This window comes from Stigmatopora nigra, chromosome 21 (assembly GCF_051989575.1).
Source record: "Stigmatopora nigra isolate UIUO_SnigA chromosome 21, RoL_Snig_1.1, whole genome shotgun sequence".
NCBI classification, from domain to species: Eukaryota; Metazoa; Chordata; class Actinopteri; order Syngnathiformes; family Syngnathidae; genus Stigmatopora; species Stigmatopora nigra.
The window spans coordinates 3691816-3707673 of NC_135528.1; the positions used below are offsets into that span (position 1 = coordinate 3691816).

General features: G+C 43.3%; 3 protein-coding genes across 8 annotated transcripts; 2 read left to right on the top strand and 1 right to left on the bottom strand.

Annotated features, from left to right (window-relative positions):
* Positions 1–20: 20 nt before the first annotated feature.
* Positions 21–3397, bottom strand: mterf3 (mitochondrial transcription termination factor 3). Of its 4 annotated transcripts, none has more exons than XM_077743547.1 (8): positions 3281–3397; positions 1641–1914; positions 1414–1560; positions 1159–1348; positions 883–1030; positions 652–723; positions 402–563; positions 21–334 (listed from the first exon to the last, which is right to left on the bottom strand). In XM_077743547.1, the coding sequence occupies exons 2-8, from the start codon at positions 1906–1908 to the stop codon at positions 140–142; spliced, it is 1182 nt and encodes a 393-aa protein (XP_077599673.1). In that variant the 5' UTR covers positions 1909–1914; positions 3281–3397; the 3' UTR covers positions 21–139. The 4 variants fall into 4 exon arrangements, with proteins under 4 accessions (XP_077599673.1, XP_077599670.1, XP_077599671.1 ...); XM_077743544.1 differs by lacking the exon at positions 3281–3397 and adding an exon at positions 2926–3237 and having other exon boundaries at positions 1641–1917; XM_077743545.1 differs by lacking the exon at positions 3281–3397 and adding an exon at positions 2149–2309 and having other exon boundaries at positions 1641–1917.
* Positions 2740–12894, top strand: nup153 (nucleoporin 153). 2 transcript variants are annotated; one of them, XM_077743543.1, is made up of 21 exons: positions 2740–3092; positions 4925–5174; positions 5406–5681; positions 5744–5883; positions 6021–6149; positions 6226–6342; positions 6407–6451; positions 6776–6823; positions 7128–7268; positions 7342–7527; positions 7675–7821; positions 7893–7985; positions 8078–8162; positions 8254–8355; positions 8561–9148; positions 9333–9512; positions 9580–10434; positions 10634–10996; positions 11124–11330; positions 11401–11554; positions 11808–12894. In XM_077743543.1, the coding sequence occupies exons 1-21, from the start codon at positions 3015–3017 to the stop codon at positions 11893–11895; spliced, it is 4272 nt and encodes a 1423-aa protein (XP_077599669.1). In that variant the 5' UTR covers positions 2740–3014; the 3' UTR covers positions 11896–12894. The 2 variants fall into 2 exon arrangements, with proteins under 2 accessions (XP_077599669.1, XP_077599668.1); XM_077743542.1 differs by having other exon boundaries at positions 2741–3092; positions 4922–5174.
* A 443-nt stretch (positions 12895–13337) lies between these two features.
* Positions 13338–15785, top strand: stmnd1 (stathmin domain containing 1). 2 transcript variants are annotated; one of them, XM_077743033.1, is made up of 5 exons: positions 13338–13768; positions 14041–14304; positions 14376–14498; positions 14626–14838; positions 15643–15785. In XM_077743033.1, the coding sequence occupies exons 1-4, from the start codon at positions 13712–13714 to the stop codon at positions 14836–14838; spliced, it is 657 nt and encodes a 218-aa protein (XP_077599159.1). In that variant the 5' UTR covers positions 13338–13711; the 3' UTR covers positions 15643–15785. The 2 variants fall into 2 exon arrangements, with proteins under 2 accessions (XP_077599159.1, XP_077599158.1); XM_077743032.1 differs by lacking the exon at positions 15643–15785 and having other exon boundaries at positions 14626–15073.
* The last annotated feature ends 73 nt before the right edge of the window (positions 15786–15858 follow it).

Sequence of the window (15858 nt, forward strand, 5' to 3'; positions counted from 1 at the left end):
TCAATACTGGGACACATGCAAAAAATTCCAAGTCTTTTTAATGTAGATTGTTGCACATATTGTAAAACAACAAAAACGACACAATGTTTATTTTAATGTTATTGTTTTTTTATTCATCCTTTTGCATCTTTGTTGAGCTTTAAAGTGTCTTTTGGAACAATAAAAAATCTTCATGTGTAGCCAATGCCACATCAGCGCAAAAACTCTCGTCTGGAGACGCCACCAAACGATCCAGAGAAATGTATCTAGCTTGCGTTGGGTCATACTGAGCCCTTCCCAAGTATTGCAGAAATAGATGGCGCTCTTTCATTCGGAGGAATTTAGTGTTGAAGACCTGAGATTAGAAATATGGATATCAGTATTTGTGTAAATTAAAATACTGCCAATAAGGTTCAAAGTACCTGTGGGAATTTAGCAATCAGGTGGTGTGGCACCTTCATGGTGTTGTGAAGGAAGTCAAATATTTCTGTCAATTTTCGCTTGTTGGCTGTCAAAATTTTGGGGACGGCCAACACAATTTGCTGGATCTCATTGGTTTTGAAGCCAAGTTCAATTTCGCACACCTGGAACAGTGACACAGACATAAAAACATATGCACAATGTGGAAATAATTGTTTTGACTACTCTTTTGCATTTATCTCATTGTATCACCTTTAAATTTTCTTTAACAGGCTCCAAACTTCCACACAGCAATCTGGGTAAACGTGCGGCAATGGCACGAGTCTGAAAAGGAATAAATGTTCTTATGGAGTTACTTAGTCAGTTAGCAAAGCAGTTCCCTTTGGTTGAGATCACTGTTGGAGTCCCTTGAAATTTTAAAATACCAGAATGTACTTATGTACTTTTATAAAAAGACATTAATTCAGCATTGAAAATCCTTACATTCGCTGAATTGAGACCCAGCTGCTTCTGGTAAAAACCCAGTCGGTTGTCCAGCCTTTTTACGCTGAAGTTAAGTAGGTATGGAGCTTTGGACACCATCGATGCAACATTCTCATTTGTGAACTTCTTGGACTTCAGATAGTTCACTCTTAAACACGAGAAGAGAGTGAGAAATCATAACAGTATTTCAGGGCTTTGAATATAGGAAAAAAAAACATTCTAAATACAAGACTGGATTGTTGTAAAAATATTAAATTTGATGGTAACTTTTGTCACCTAGCATGAAGGTTTTGCAAATCCTCCGTGAGGAAGAACGGGTTTTGCGTGATGATGTCGCCCAGACAAGAGTCGTTGACGCCTATTCTTTTGAGGAAGAGCAACCTTGGGGCCACGTCGGCATCAAAGTCGAGTCGGAGAAGCATCGAGCCAACGTAGGGCCTCTGCTCCAGCTTCCACAGGTTCACCCCTGCCGGGAAGACGGAGTCAAAAACACTACAAGGCAATTTTGGTCACTATTTTGTCAATATTTACCGAGCTGCACTAATTTTGTGAGCGTATCTGAATGGTCAACGTAGTCTCTGAGCGAGGAGGCGACAGGTGGAATGGGTGGAATTGGTGTTAAATTAATAGCTTCTTCATCACTGATCTCCTCCAGTGCATACAATTCAGTGGTGGCTTCTAGAACGAAATACAAAAAAACATATGGTCAACTCATTCATCAAAGGTATCATAATACAATTGAGTGGATGAATATCTACCTAATGACGTGAGGCTTTCATTTAGCGGCACAACATTCTTTATGTGTTGTAACTGGTTGGTGGTTTCTTTATTTAGCTGATGTTTTCCTATTAAATCACTGTAAAAACGGATGTGTTGTCTGTGTGGGTATTTGGTTTGAGTTGCAGGGATGTTTGGCCTGGTGCTTCTACAACAGGGATGAATTTGAGTGCAGGTGGCCATCGCCACTGTCTTGATGGGAGGAAGAAGTATGTGTTTGACACACAGCTGAACACAACAAGATGCCATTTGCTTCTGCTAAAGAAATAGAATAAATTTAAGTTATATAGTCATCACAAACATTTTGTAATTTGCATTTTAACAACCCAATGTGTAACAATATTTTTAATGCAAGATACAGTAGCTTGCTTCTTTAACTTAACAGTGCTTCTGTAAGCGAACGCATTTTCTAAGCATGCTAATGTTGGTAAAAAACAACAAGATAAAAACAGTAAGATACAAACAGTACAATGATTCATATTTACTCACCATTTAGCGTAAATTTTAAAATACGTTCCGTTTATAAAACGTACATAAAATAAGTGCTCCAATGTCAAAAAAAATCACATGGGGAGCTACAAGAAGACGGAAATGCGTCATAATGCCGGATGTACCGATCCGCCATTACGTGATATCAACGTAAACATTCGGTTGACCAAAACTTGTTTAATAACATTTTAACGGCCTATAGTCATCCAAAGAAATAAAATATACGATAAAACGTGGACCTAAGGTGTCTAATTGTTTATATTGCGTATTTAGTTGATTACAGGTTTATTAAAGTAAATTTATGCCCCCTTATTTAATTTATTATTTAGTCCAAACTTATATAAATACTAATTTTAATTGAATGACATCCTTAACAATTCTTTAGTGATTAGTCTAATTAAATAATAGCAGTTCATCAAACCTATGAGAATTAATGTAGTTAAATTGGGATGTTTATCTGAGGGTTATGCTTTTGTCATTATTATTCATTAATTTGACGACAAATTCTTATGACTGATTAATTTGAATTCCTGACAAAGGGAACTAGTCTGCTCTGGCTTCCATGGCAACTAGTATGAGCTCAGCCCGTAACCTCGCCATGGCCCCTCTTTGTCTGCAAAGAAAACATGCACTATTAATTCATTTTAAAAGACAAATAAAAGAGGGAATTTGTCAAACATCAAACGTATAGAAACAAAACGTTTTTCGTGGTGTAGATATCAGTTTGAATATTATGAAATAGCTACTGTGTATTGTAGCGTGGTTGACTACATTTACCAGAATTCCCTGCGGCATTAGCCGCCGTGCTGGGTGACAGCTATCCGGCGCCGAAACACCGACAGGGCACACTCTCCGACACAAGAGCTATGGCGGCCACGGGAGGAGGGAAAATTAGAAGCAGGAGATATCACGTCGCCTCCAAACCTTACGCCAAGAGCAAGCAGGTAACTCCGATTAAAGTCCTCGCGTAGAGTGATCAACGAAGACTACGAGGCCCGCTGTGTCTCCCTTGCTACTGTTTTTGTTTGAAGTTAGGGAGGGGAGACATTTTGCGGCCTACTCGTGGCCTCCACGCGCTTGCTAGCCTCGCTAGCGGATGCTAACCCCGAAAGCATGCTAGTTTCTGGCTTACCTGCGCCAAGTTACTCCTTTGACAGCCTCCGTGTCAACGCGTGGACTTGCACCGAGTGGATGAAGTCACCCGGCTGCGAGGGAGTGGAACGACACCCGCGTCAGTCGGTCGTTTTAAGTCGTTAATGAGTTAGCAAAAAAGCTAGAGGAAATTCGCCGCCGTGCTAGCGAGCAGGCGCATTGTTATGTTCGCCTCGTTATGGTGGTGGCGAATTCATGCGATTTTTTTGGGCAAAGAATTGTGTGGTTTAGTGCTTAAAATTCGCCAGTTGATATTATTTGAAAATTGTGTCGTTAAACGTTTGTAGTGGAATTTGTGGAGGGGCGGGAGAGGGGGGTATGCTGGCTAACGTTAGCCGGGTTGAATTGCGCAGAAAACTATTAAAGAGCCCCACATGGTTACATGGAATCATGGCTGGATGAGTTTAAAGAACTGCAACTTGTATTGCTAAAATATTCGTATGTCGAGGTTTCATTTGCAATCATCAAACTGATTAAATCATTCTTTTCATAGCCCCCTTATGTTGTGATGTTTCGTCCTGTCATCTTTCGAATGTGAATACTTTTTATTTAATACTCATTTATGTAATAAATCAAATTCGGTATTGTTATTGAACGGTGATGCTGTCAACACCGACTTGCTGATGGAAACACTTTAACATGAGAGTATGTGTGTACAATTGGTTTCGTTTGGTTGTTGATTTTGAGTTATAATTGTGAATTAAGGTTGATAGTGCTGTTAATTAAAAGGAACTGGTCTTTAGTAATAATCCAATCCATTTGAACTGGGAGGGGTGGCAACAAATGAAAGTGTTCAAGATCATTGGTCCTCATTGTGTTCCTTCCCTGTCAGTGCTAGCAAAAATGGATTGGAGGTCTACTCATGACAAACTAATTTAAATTCATAACAGAAGAATGAGAAGCGTTACACGATTGGATGTCTATCATCATTAGTGTCACTGAATGAATTAGTCATGCAGCTGTAAACGTTCACACAACAAATTGCTGCGTGAGCAGATAAGCAGACCAACTCAATACACACTTTCTTCCTCCTTTTACATTGCAAAGTCAGCTACTTTCAGTACACTAGGTGATCCCCAAAACAGCATCTAAGGCTTTAAACTACATCAAATTTTGCACCTCAGACATTGAAGATTTCCCTACTAGCTGTAGTGTATTGTTTTCCAATAGAGGTTATTGCTCAAGAGCTAGAAGTCAGCCTGTCAATCACTGTATGTGCGTCAGAATAAGGCCCCTTTAACCTAAGCTGTAAGATAACATTTTTTCACTGTCCTGCCCAGTTTTATTTAAATTTGAGATACCGTGCCGCTGTGTAAAAATGCACAGTCCCCACAAAAATCTCACAGTGCTGAGCTTTGTCTAAAAGGTGACAATTTTTGCAAGTTTGAAAAGGTCACTTGGGCCTTACCTGCCAAATGAATGTCAGCGTACACGCACTTTAACCTCCGTGCAAATATGCGCTTGTTCACGGTGACATACTCCACTAAATTCTGCTTTGCTTATCGATACAATGGTTACGCAGAAGTTTTTTGGTGGCATTTTCCAGCTAATGACTATAGTTTTAATATTTTGGGACAGTTCTGTCAATGTGTTAATGACCCCCGGCTTGTCTTTCCATCAGCAGTCATCAGGCCTGATCAGTCGAGTGACCGACACAGTCAAAAGCATCGTTCCATCGTGGCTGCAGAACTATTTCAAGAATGGAGAGCCTCCAGAAGGTGAAGCAGGAGGAGGCGGCGGAGCAGAAGCAGCGGACGTGAATGAGAACTGCCAGTCACCCTCACCTGACGCTCTTCCTCCCAATGGCGGCAAAGAAACGCCGCCCTTCCTTGATGGACGCCACTCGCCTGAGCCTAGTACCAGTAGTAACGCAGGTTGGATGCACTTAGTGTTTAAAGAAGAATACTTAAAAATGTGTTGAACAAGAGGTAGCACTGTAGCAGTTACCCACAAACTAGTTAATGATCAAATTCATTAAAATGCAACTCCATAAAGAATAGTATTTTCCTTTTCATTTGTTTTGATATTCAATGCAATTAAATGCATTTGATTTTTTGGATCATATCAATTGATACTCAATTTGATGCATATTTTCTCCAATGCAGAACCCTCAACCAGTCGGGCCTCCCTCAACTTTCAGGACTACGTTTTATCCCGGCCTCCGCTCAGCCACTCCCACCTTCACTTTACTCCCCTGGAAACCTCGTTGCCGCCGTTGTCCGGCGTCAGTAGCCCTTTTTCACAGCCCTCCACCTCCGCGGCCCCGGGGCCCTTCTCTACCGGCTTTTCCCTCGTCAAGGAAATAAAAGACAACCTATCGCAGCACGAGGACGACAACATCTCCACCACCAGCGGCTTCTCCTCACGCGCCTCCGATAAAGGTACAATGTTTACCCCGTAATAGTAGTAAAAAGCCAGTACCTAAAACCAATGTCCTCTGCAGACGTGCCTACAGCCAAGACGGCGTCTCTTCCACAGCTGTGGTCGCCGGAGACGGATAGAACCATCTCGGTGCTGCAGCCCTCTCAGTCCAGTCTGAAAAGGCCCGCCTTCAACCTGTCTGTCTTTGGCTCTCCTGCCAATGTGAGTTTTCCCCCCTCTCCACTTATGATGTGTTTTTAGAGAATTGCCATGTCCAGCCATGTATCATAGAAATACCAAATTGTCATTGAGAGTGAAACTGATTTATAACACTCAAACCTTTCAATGTTTCCCTGTAGTCAACGCTGAACAGCACAATTTTGAATTCAAGCCAACCCAGAGATTCCCCCTTCTACCCCGGGAAGACCACATATGGTGGCGCGTCCGCAGTACGGAGTGCCCGCAATCGTCCCGGAACGCCGTATCAGGTTAGCTTGTGGAAAGTCCACCAGATGCCATGAAAATTGGGGATTTTTATGAATATTATCATTTCTATTCTTCCAGGCCCCTGTGAGAAGGCAGATTAAAGCCAAGCCGGCCAGTGCGCAACCATGCGGGGTGACCAGTGCGACAGCCCGACGTATCTTGCAGTCTTTGGAGCGCATGTCAAGTCCTCTGGCAGTACGTAAAGATGTGTTCTATATTGAGTCTTCAAATGTCTCAAAATCGCTATTTGTACCCTCAGGATGCCAAGAGGATTCCAGCACCATCTTCATCACCATACTCAATGGTAAATTTGAGTGATGGCCTTTTTTTGCATAATAGTTGTTAATCTTAATTTGAAAACGGTGTGATTTTCAGATTTTTTTTTGTAGTAGTAGTAGTAGTTGTAAATCACTGAAAAAAATACCTGCTTGTATTTAGTACACAAGATATTTTTGGATTTCTGCACTGCACTTTAACATGTCTGGCAGGGCAAGCCAGTTATCAAATATTAAAAGACCTTTTAAAATGTTAATATTATTGTGATCTAAAATGGCCTCTATTGGAATTTGATTTTTTTTCCAATATTCTACAGCACTGGTTGTAACTTTTCCGTTGTTATCTTTTGCAGTCATTGGAGGGCAGTCATCTCGACAGTTTCCAGTTGAAAAGGAAACGGGTAAATTACGATTAGATGCAATTTTGACTTGGTTTTATATGCATATGAGTTGTAAACAAGGCAGGAGTTGCATAGAGTATGAGAACATAGAGTTTGTTATGTCAGCCTGGCTGCTTTTGTAGCAACAACTGGCAGCTGTTGCACACTTGACACACACACACACACACACAGCTGTGAACTTCTGTCCTTAAATTGCCATGATGTGTTAAGTAAAAGAAAAAAAACACAACATAAAATGGTTCATTGTATAGTCCATGTCATTGTTGTTGGAAGACTGACAAATCAGCATTTTCTTTGTCATTAGCTGGATTCCAACCTCCCACCTGTGCAGAAGCTGGTGGTCCCTACCTCCGTTCCCGCCTCTGCGAACCGCTCCGTCTCTTTCAGGCCCAGTTTGACGCCGGCAGGACCTAATCGGACTTTAGAGCGAACCACCAGAAAAAAGGTTGGCTATTTTTGTGACCTGATTTAGCTGGTAGTTTCTCACCAGTACTGAGCCCCACCTTCATTCCCCACAGCCAACAAGACAATCACCTGTACTACCTGAGAGAAACCTGATAGCCCCTTCACAAAGCATAATGGGGTCAAGCAGTGCCACCTACCCCATCTCAAGCACGCCTGCCGCCACTTCCGGTGGTGGCAAGATGAAGAGAGAGCGGATGAATACAGCACGACCATCCACAAAACGCGTTGAGGACGACGAGGTATTTTTTCTAGGGTTGCCCTAATACCATATTAAGACTCAACATTTCAATAGCAACACCCGGCCGGCTGTGTGGATATTGGCAGATACATTTTTGCAATCAGATATTCTATTCAGGTATCATTATTATTTTTTTCCTTTGCATTAGGTGACCGAGGTGCCCAACCTTCCCGCAATTTCACTCCCCATTAGCTCATCGGCCTTGCCCACCTTCAGCTTCTCCTCGTCGTTGCCCCCCGCCGCGACGTCTCCTCGCGTCACAGTCACTCCCTTCAAAGAAGCCTTGACAAATAAGGTCCCTTTTTTATTGTGAGATAAACATTTAGGTTCAAATGTTAAATCCAGTTTTTGTTTTTTGTCCCTTAGGAGACCCCCGCTTCATCCCTTTGCCTCCCCTTCACGTTCTCTTCACCCATTGTTAAAGCGACTCCTTCTAGTCCACCTACCTTCTCCCCATCTGTAAGCAATGTTACATTCACCTGATTAAGTATTATTATTATTTTTTTTTAATCCAAATTTAATTTAATTATTTTTTTCCTCCCCCTCCTCAGGCTGGCTTTACATTCAGTGCTCCTGCAGCAAAACCGGGCCCTTCCATGTCAAATGGGAAGCTAGCCACACCCATAGCAACAGCAGGTAAACAACTTTATTGCCATGTTGTTGTTTTTTTCTCCATTTGTCCTCTTATTTTAATTATGGTTGTATTCTATTTTTTTTCCCCTCAAAGCAAAATTAACAACTAACGCAAACACAGAAGACTTTGACGGACCTTTCAAACCAGCCAAGACACTGAAGCAAGGCAGCGTCCTGGACCTCCTTAAATCACCCAGTAAGAAATACTGACATTTTGGCAAAACTTCTGCAGTCGTTTTTTTTGCAATTTTGAAGGGAAAGTTTCTGAAGTGGGAGTTTAACTTCTAGCTCACTGGCTACCATAGGAACCATGAAGTCTGTCCCTGAATTATATCAGGTGGAAGTTTGTGGGGTGAGTGGATATCATTGATTCAATGATAACTAATGAGAACCTTTTTCAGGCTTTGCTTCAACAACTATGAAAAAGTCATCGGAGGCATCCACACAGTCCTCTACCCCGTCTTCCTCCACGACCAGCACCTCCTTTTCCACTTCCTCCACTACGAACTTCATTGACATATTCAAAACGCCCACAGGGGGTAGCTGTGACGCCTCCCCGGCCCCAAACAAGCCATCGGACACAAGCTTCTGTTCTAAATCCCCTAAACCCTGCGTCGCCACCATAGACATTAAAACGAGCGCCCCTTCCGCTCAGCAGTCAAAAAGCAGCACGAACAGCACCCCACTGGCCTCACTTTTTTCCAAACCGACGGCGACTTGGGAATGCGACACGTGTATGGTTTTCAACAAAGCGGAAGCCGTGAAGTGCCAGGCCTGCGAGACGGCTCGCCCCGGAACGGTGCTGAAAGTTTCTTCTTGTTCGCCCTCGGCTTTCTCCGCTGTGAAGACGCCACCCGCCGCGGCGACGACGCCATTCGCCGGATTTGACAAGTTTAAAAAAGCAGAAGGCGCTTGGGACTGCGACGTGTGTATGCTACAGAACAAGGCCGCCGACACAAAGTGCGTGGCCTGCACGAGCGCTAAACCAGGTACGCAAACCAATGGGCGGGCCGCTGTCTGGGTTATTTACTAAATATACTCAATATCTAGGAAAAGTAGATAGAAGGTGAATATAATTGCTTTTAATGAGAAGACTCTTAAACAATCATCGGTTTCAGGAGAGAGCTTTAAGGCTATAAGTGATAAAGACATGAATTTATGTTTTACGAGCAGGATCGTCAGCAGGAGGTCCCCCCGCTGCCAGCAGCATGCCGGTGTTCAGTTTCGGGGACAAGTTCAAGAAGCCCGAAAACTCCTGGGACTGTGATGTGTGTCTATTGCAAAACAAGGGCACCGACTTGAAGTGTGTCGCCTGTCAGGCGGTCAAACCAGGGGCGCAGGCGGAGCTTAAAGGTAGTAAAGTGCGTCGGGATATTGACTGAGGAAAATGTCTTATTGTTTTCTTCCCGTTTATTTGCAGATTCTTCTTCTTCTGGCGGTTTCACATTTGGCACAACTAACGGTACTTCAGGGTCGGCACCTGGAGGTTTCAAGTTCGGAGTGTCCGCGTCGGAGTCGTCCTCCGCTTCATCCGGAGGATTCAAGTTCGGATTGCCGTTCGGGAACGCCCCGTCGGAATCCCCTTCCAAAGACGCTAATCCTTCACTCGGGTTCAAGTTCAGCACTCCGTCAGAAGGCTTTAAATTTGGAGTTTCCCCCAGCGAGGAAAAGAAGGCGGAGCAACCTGCCGGTGGAGTCGGATTCAAGTTTGGAGCTAGCGGAGGAATTTCGTTCGGGACGACATCCACGAGTACGGAGAGCGCTTCCTCCAAAATGCCCTTCAGCTTTGGGATTGCCAAACCTGAAGAAAACATGTCAACCGCCCCGTGCCCGACCTCGACGGCCTCCGTAGCCACGCCTGTTTCTTCTGAAGAGAAGAGCAGCGATAACAACGTGTCGAGGGACGCGGTGACGACCGCCGGCCCCGTATTTGGGGCGCCCAACCCGGTGACCACCACCCCTACATTTGGAACATTTCCAATGGAGAAAAAGTCAGACACCCCTACGTTTGCATTTGGGAAAGCAGAGAATGAGAAGAAGGAAGCTCCCGCCACTTCTGCCCCGGCATCCTTCATTTTTGGTGGCAGCGGTAAGGATGCCGCCGACCCCGCAACTGCCGCTCCTGGGGGGTTTTCCTTCGGCAAGCCCAGTACTCCTGCAGAGCAGCCGCCGCCCCAAACTACTACTTTTCTGTTTGGGAAAGCAACTGAAAAAGACGACACTTCAAATTCAAAACCCCCAAATTCCACCTTTGTTTTTGGACAAACGGCTCCAGGTAAGAACACATTTGCTGCCATTGACAGCGATTGACGTCCAATCCATTTGGACTACCAGTCTAAACGGATTGGACACCTGTCACTGCCAATGTTAATTTTGAAATAATATAACGTCGAACAGTAGAAAGCTTATTTTTTCACAGCATGACAAACAGACATAACTTTTCTAAATAAACATCTTCTTCTCTGGCCCAACAGCTTCTGAAGCTCCTCCGTTTTTCTTCATGGGAAGCAACACCACCACCACCACCAGTGGGACCTCGTCCACTCCGACCACCAGTCTCTTTAGCAATGTTAGCCAAGTGCCCGCTCCCGTTGCAGTTCCCAACACTTTCCTCTTCGGTCAAGCCGCCGTCGCCACCTCTGCCCCGGGCGCCAGCGACGCACCCCCAGCCAAGGCCTTCGTCTTCGGGCAAAGTCAGGATGCAGCGTCGGCGCCGTCCGTCAACACGGCTCAGACGGGGCAACCCTTTATCTTTGGTGCACCCGCCACCGCCGCACCCGTTGCCACACCTGCCGTCAATTTTGGGGCGGCCGCGCCTTCAGTCACGCCCTCTGCAGGTAAATAAACGTTTCCTAAATGGAAATTATTTTGATAACAAGCAAAGCGAGGCAGAAGAATTGAAATTGGTGTACAAAATTTGAAAGTTAGTCAACCTATCCTCTGACATCACCTGTTTGTCCACAGCTCCCAATCCCTTCTTAGTCAGCTCATCAAGCACCAACGACTTTGGCGCCAACCAAACGCCAGCATTTGGCTCCTCTTTTGGCTCGCCGTTCCCATCCGCTACGTCGCAGCCTCCGGCGTTTGGCGCCAAGCCCGCCGCCGCGCCCGCCTTCGGACAGCAGGCCAACTCCTCGCCGGCGTTTGGCGCCGCCGCTAACTCGACGCAGGGTGTGTACGAGTCGCCTCTGTCAGTTGTAACCGTTAAGAACACTTGAAATACTTTTTTTGTTTTGTTTAGGTGGAGGTTTTCAGTTTGGAGGAGCGAGCGGGTTCGGGTCGAGCAACAGTGCGCCAGTGTTCAATTTTGGAGCGGGGGCAGCAGCGTCCCCGGCGCCAGCTGCTCCTACTGGCGGCGGATTCAATTTTTCTCAACCTCTCGCTTTTAATATTGGGTAGGTGGCCAGTTCCCTTCTTAACTCAACTCATTATTTGAAAAACTTTTATTCATTACTTGGCCTGGAAAGGGTGAATAAACAATTGCTCATTGGCTTTTCCCCCAGTCAAAATGAGTTGGACATGTAACCCCGTCAATCGCTGCCAATTAATTATGAATAAGTGCCACCTTCTTAAATGTTCACTTCAACCAAAATGTCAAATCTCGCCACCAGTGGTAGCCAATGATTAACGTCACCGCTTGTCTTCCAGATCGTCCAAATCCCTCACATCGTCACCCGCCGGGCCGCCGACGATCCCTGGACGCAAGATCAAAATGGCGGTGCGGCGTCGGAAATAGACACCGCTTGGAAGTTGGAACTTGGACGTTTTTGGGGGATTCTAGGGGAGGCTTCGACTGAACAGCAACACTTAACAATCCAAGATGCCAGTGGACATATCTATGAAAAAAAATCTTCTTGACCTAAGACTTCTTTTTTTTTTTTTTTGGTAATAAAACAACAACAACAACAAACTGCTCACTGCAGATTCCCGTCTATTTCCGGACATTCTAAGAGCTGTGACGTAAGGAGCGCTAGCTAGCTGTAGCGCAGCGCGCTGTATGTACAGAAGAAAGCGTGCTTGTTGTTGCTTAATTTTATTTTATTTTTTGTCAGCTAATGTACAGACTGGACATGCGTGTGTGCGTGCGTGTGTAAGTGATTATTAGCGAGCAAATGAATGTTTCTTAACAAAATGGAGGTGGAGACGAACGAACAGAGGGTAGACGTGATTACAATGCACTGCGGAGGACGCCGCTGAAATCCTTAGGACTTTGTAAATGCATACTTTACATGTTACATGTTTTTGGCCCTTTTTCGCTCCTCACACTCTCCCTTTACCTCTCTTAATTGGCCTTTGAATATTCTAAAAACCTGTAAATAGTAATTTTCTTTTTTTTTTTTTAATCTGTGAAGTTTAATTTTTTTTGTTCGTGTTTCCCACTTGTCATTCGGCAATTCTTTTTTTTTTTTTTTTGTCTTTAGAATTTATCGTGTTAATCTCTACATTCAAAGTTTCCCGACTCCATTTAAAAAGAAGCTTCAATGCAAATTAGAGAGCCTTTAATGACTAAAGGCCTATTGGCTTTTCTGATCCACTTTTGTTTGGACCAAAACCAGTATTGTACAAAGTATTAAGTATATATTTTTCTATTTTGTGTTTAAATGGACAAGGGGGACTTTGGATGATGAGGAAAAAGTCCATTTTAATTTTAAAGCCATGATGTATCATTATTACCGAATGAGTCATGAAAATTTAAATCCATGGTTCGTTACCATCAATAAAACTATAAAAGGTATGGTGTCATCAGTTTTTTATTAAGATTGATAATTCTAAAAACTTCATTCACCCTGTTCATTTTGGTTGGAACTCACTAGCATATAATAAGCTTGTCAAAAATGTTTTGAACCATAACGTCTCTTCAATATATAGTTGCAATACCCCTAAAATCAAACAAAAATTGCCTATATTACTGAAATCTTTCAGCAAGGAAGTTTATTTGCTGTTAAAGGCTTCTTTTCTGTACCAATATGGCGTCTTTATTAATACAATCCATCCAGTGCAATTTACATTACCACTTCACTGTTAAACCACAAAGTATCACTTCATAATACCACGGGGTAAATATTTCAGGTAATTGATGCGATTCTATAAATAACGAGTTTGTTTGAATTAATTCCTCAACAAGTTATGTTTGTTTTGAATCACGTCATTCCTTCATTACCAACACCTGCTTCTGTCGTGATTTTGGCGGTCTTTGCTATGACTTCCGGGTTCAAGAGTTCAAACACAAACATACAAACGATTAACTTTTGGCACTTTTCACGGTAGGATACAATTACAGCTTGTTGTTTTGTAACGGTAGCCGGCCGTCATGACTCCCGTAGTCCGTGTCCTCCCCCGGGGTGGCTTTCATTCAACCGGGTCAGATTTATTGTAGCAACCGACCGTAGCAACCTTAAACTATCGGCTTGGCGTGGGGTCTGTGTGAAGGAATGTCAGAGTGAACGGGTACATTTTTTCCGTTCGCACTGGCGAAAAAGAGGGGCGAAACTTTTAAAATTTATCACAAAACATAACTTTTGTTACTTTAATGGAACTGTGAAGCTGTTATTATGGGATGTGGCAGCTCTGTGACCTCGGCGGTCCAACCATTACGACCAGTAAACGAGGTAGGCAAAATTTGGAAGTAACTTTTTAAATTTTATTTATTAATTCTTATTTTTGGGGGGCGTGGGGTTGTTAAACGACAATGATACATAAAGTTTACTGAATTGTTAGTTCGCCAAAAAATATTTTAATCTGTGTGAAAAGAAACAAAACTTTTATCGTGTCCTCTAATTGGCCAAAGGTGACCACCTGGTTCATTTTACAGTCTGCCCTCTAATGAAACACAATTTAATTTAAATAATTTATTTAATTCATAATTTGACTTTTTTTTCAGACTGACACAGAAACCAAATGCAATCGTGGCGATTCCGCAGTGTCCAAGCTGACCGAGGACAGCGGCGTGGTCGTGGCGACGGTGCAGAACGGCAAAGTGCTACCCGTAAATGCGCTCATGAAGCCCCCAGATGTATTCGGTTGGGAGGTCCCGATGCAAGAACGTCCAACCTCCAGCGATATTCTGGAAGATCTTCAGAAGGAGGGTATTATCCCATTTAGCCCAGGCCGCGAAACCTCCAACGGGCAGGCTTACACCATCATGGTGGGTCTTCATTTTTCTGTTTTCAAGTGACTACATCATTTACAACATTTGTGTGTGTGTTTGTGTATTAGCTGGATGAAAGCAACGCTATCAGACGACGGCCCCCGGCTCGCCTGGACTCGCTCAAGGTCAAACGTCTCCCCAGCAAAGAAGAAATGGAGGAGAAAATGAGGCTCGCTGACGAGAGACGCAAGGTTCGTTCCAACCTTCCGCATGACCTTTTGACCTTCCGCCAAAACTTTCCGGTTGCCCAAAAACTTTCAGGAATTTGAAGCTACAATTGTCAGACCTTTTCCAAAATTATTTCCTTTCTTCTTTAAGTTGCGGGAAGACGAGCTGACGGCGCGTTTGAGGAGCAAGTCGGCTCGCGTCCGTCCACCCGGCCACCAATCGGACGCCAACGGGGCTCCGGCCGATGAGCGACGCGGCCCCGAGGAATCGCCTCTGAAGGAGGTCGAACTCTTCTCGACTTTAGTGCGGCTGGAGAGTGACCCCGACTTTCCAGTAAAAGACAACTTCGATGAGATTTTTTAGGTGAGGATGCCAGTCATTCTTCAATTTAATTTATTTGACATCTATATCATATATATATACAGGTAGTTCATTTATTTACATTTTTAAAATCATTTGGTAAATAGTTTATCTTATTTTTCTTCTAAAAATTGTCTCTAGATATTTTTTGCTCTTGTAAAAAGTGATCGGGACCCGAGTGTTTTTGTGTTCCTATGTAGAGCACATCATAATTCACAAATAAAAGTGTATTTCATTTGTTTCTGTTCTTTTTTTTTTTAAATTTATGCTTTATTTGCATCTATTTTTTTCGTGATTATATTCATATTTTTGTCCGATTGCTGCCAGGCCTCTCTGTCAAAACAGATTTGGGAATGGTGGTCAAAAAGCTAATTGAACTTTTCCTTACATTATAATGAATATTATTGTACGTTTTGTTTATCTATTAATATTCTAATTTCTCTTTTTTTATGTTGGAAATATTTTCTAATTTTCCCATTTACTTAAAATTTCAAGTGTTGCACAGTGATGTACACAAAATCAACCATTTACCATAATTTTACGTTTACCCATGTATTTCCTTAAATCAGCCACAAGATGGCGTCTTTTCCTCATACTAACCCATCAACATTATATCAGGACCTAATGAAAAATAAATGCACAATTAATTTTTCTCAACAACACAACAGCACATTGTTGTAGAAAATATCACGTGACGTGTATCGTCCCCCACCTCTCCTCGTCTTAAAGCAACAGTACCCGCTTGCTCAGCTTGTTTGTGGGCCGACCCAGAGGTGGAGTTGTGGGCTGAACTTTTTTTTTTTTTAGGAATAGCCTCGGCTTATGTGAACATTCACTCTGGACCAGCAGAAGAGGTGGAAGAGCAAGAAGAGCCCTCATGCTGATGCAGAAGCCCCCTGACCACCACCACGTCCATCTACCTCCAGGCTTCCTCTTCCTAATCCACCAAACACTGAAGACACTTTGCACTAATTTCTAAATACATTGTTTTTGTCATTTATCATCTTTTTTTAATTTCTTATT

What these genes read in the sequence shown, in the direction of transcription:
- mterf3 (XM_077743544.1), bottom strand. An exon ending in CACAAAATTAGTGCAGCTCG is followed by an intron (nt 1,349 to 1,413) that starts GTAAATATTGAC and finishes TCTTCCCGGCAG; the next exon opens with GGGTGAACCTGTGGAAGCTG. An exon ending in TTGCAAAACCTTCATGCTAG is followed by an intron (nt 1,031 to 1,158) that starts GTGACAAAAGTT and finishes CTCGTGTTTAAG; the next exon opens with AGTGAACTATCTGAAGTCCA.
- nup153 (XM_077743542.1), top strand. Translation starts at nt 3,015, where the DNA reads ATGGCGGCCACGGGAGGAGGGAAAATTAGAAGCAGGAGATATCACGTC. An exon ending in CACACCCATAGCAACAGCAG is followed by an intron (nt 8,163 to 8,253) that starts GTAAACAACTTT and finishes TTCCCCTCAAAG; the next exon opens with CAAAATTAACAACTAACGCA. An exon ending in TTTTGGACAAACGGCTCCAG is followed by an intron (nt 10,435 to 10,633) that starts GTAAGAACACAT and finishes CTGGCCCAACAG; the next exon opens with CTTCTGAAGCTCCTCCGTTT.
- stmnd1 (XM_077743033.1), top strand. Translation starts at nt 13,712, where the DNA reads ATGGGATGTGGCAGCTCTGTGACCTCGGCGGTCCAACCATTACGACCA. An exon ending in CATTACGACCAGTAAACGAG is followed by an intron (nt 13,769 to 14,040) that starts GTAGGCAAAATT and finishes CTTTTTTTTCAG; the next exon opens with ACTGACACAGAAACCAAATG. An exon ending in TCGCTGACGAGAGACGCAAG is followed by an intron (nt 14,499 to 14,625) that starts GTTCGTTCCAAC and finishes TTCTTCTTTAAG; the next exon opens with TTGCGGGAAGACGAGCTGAC.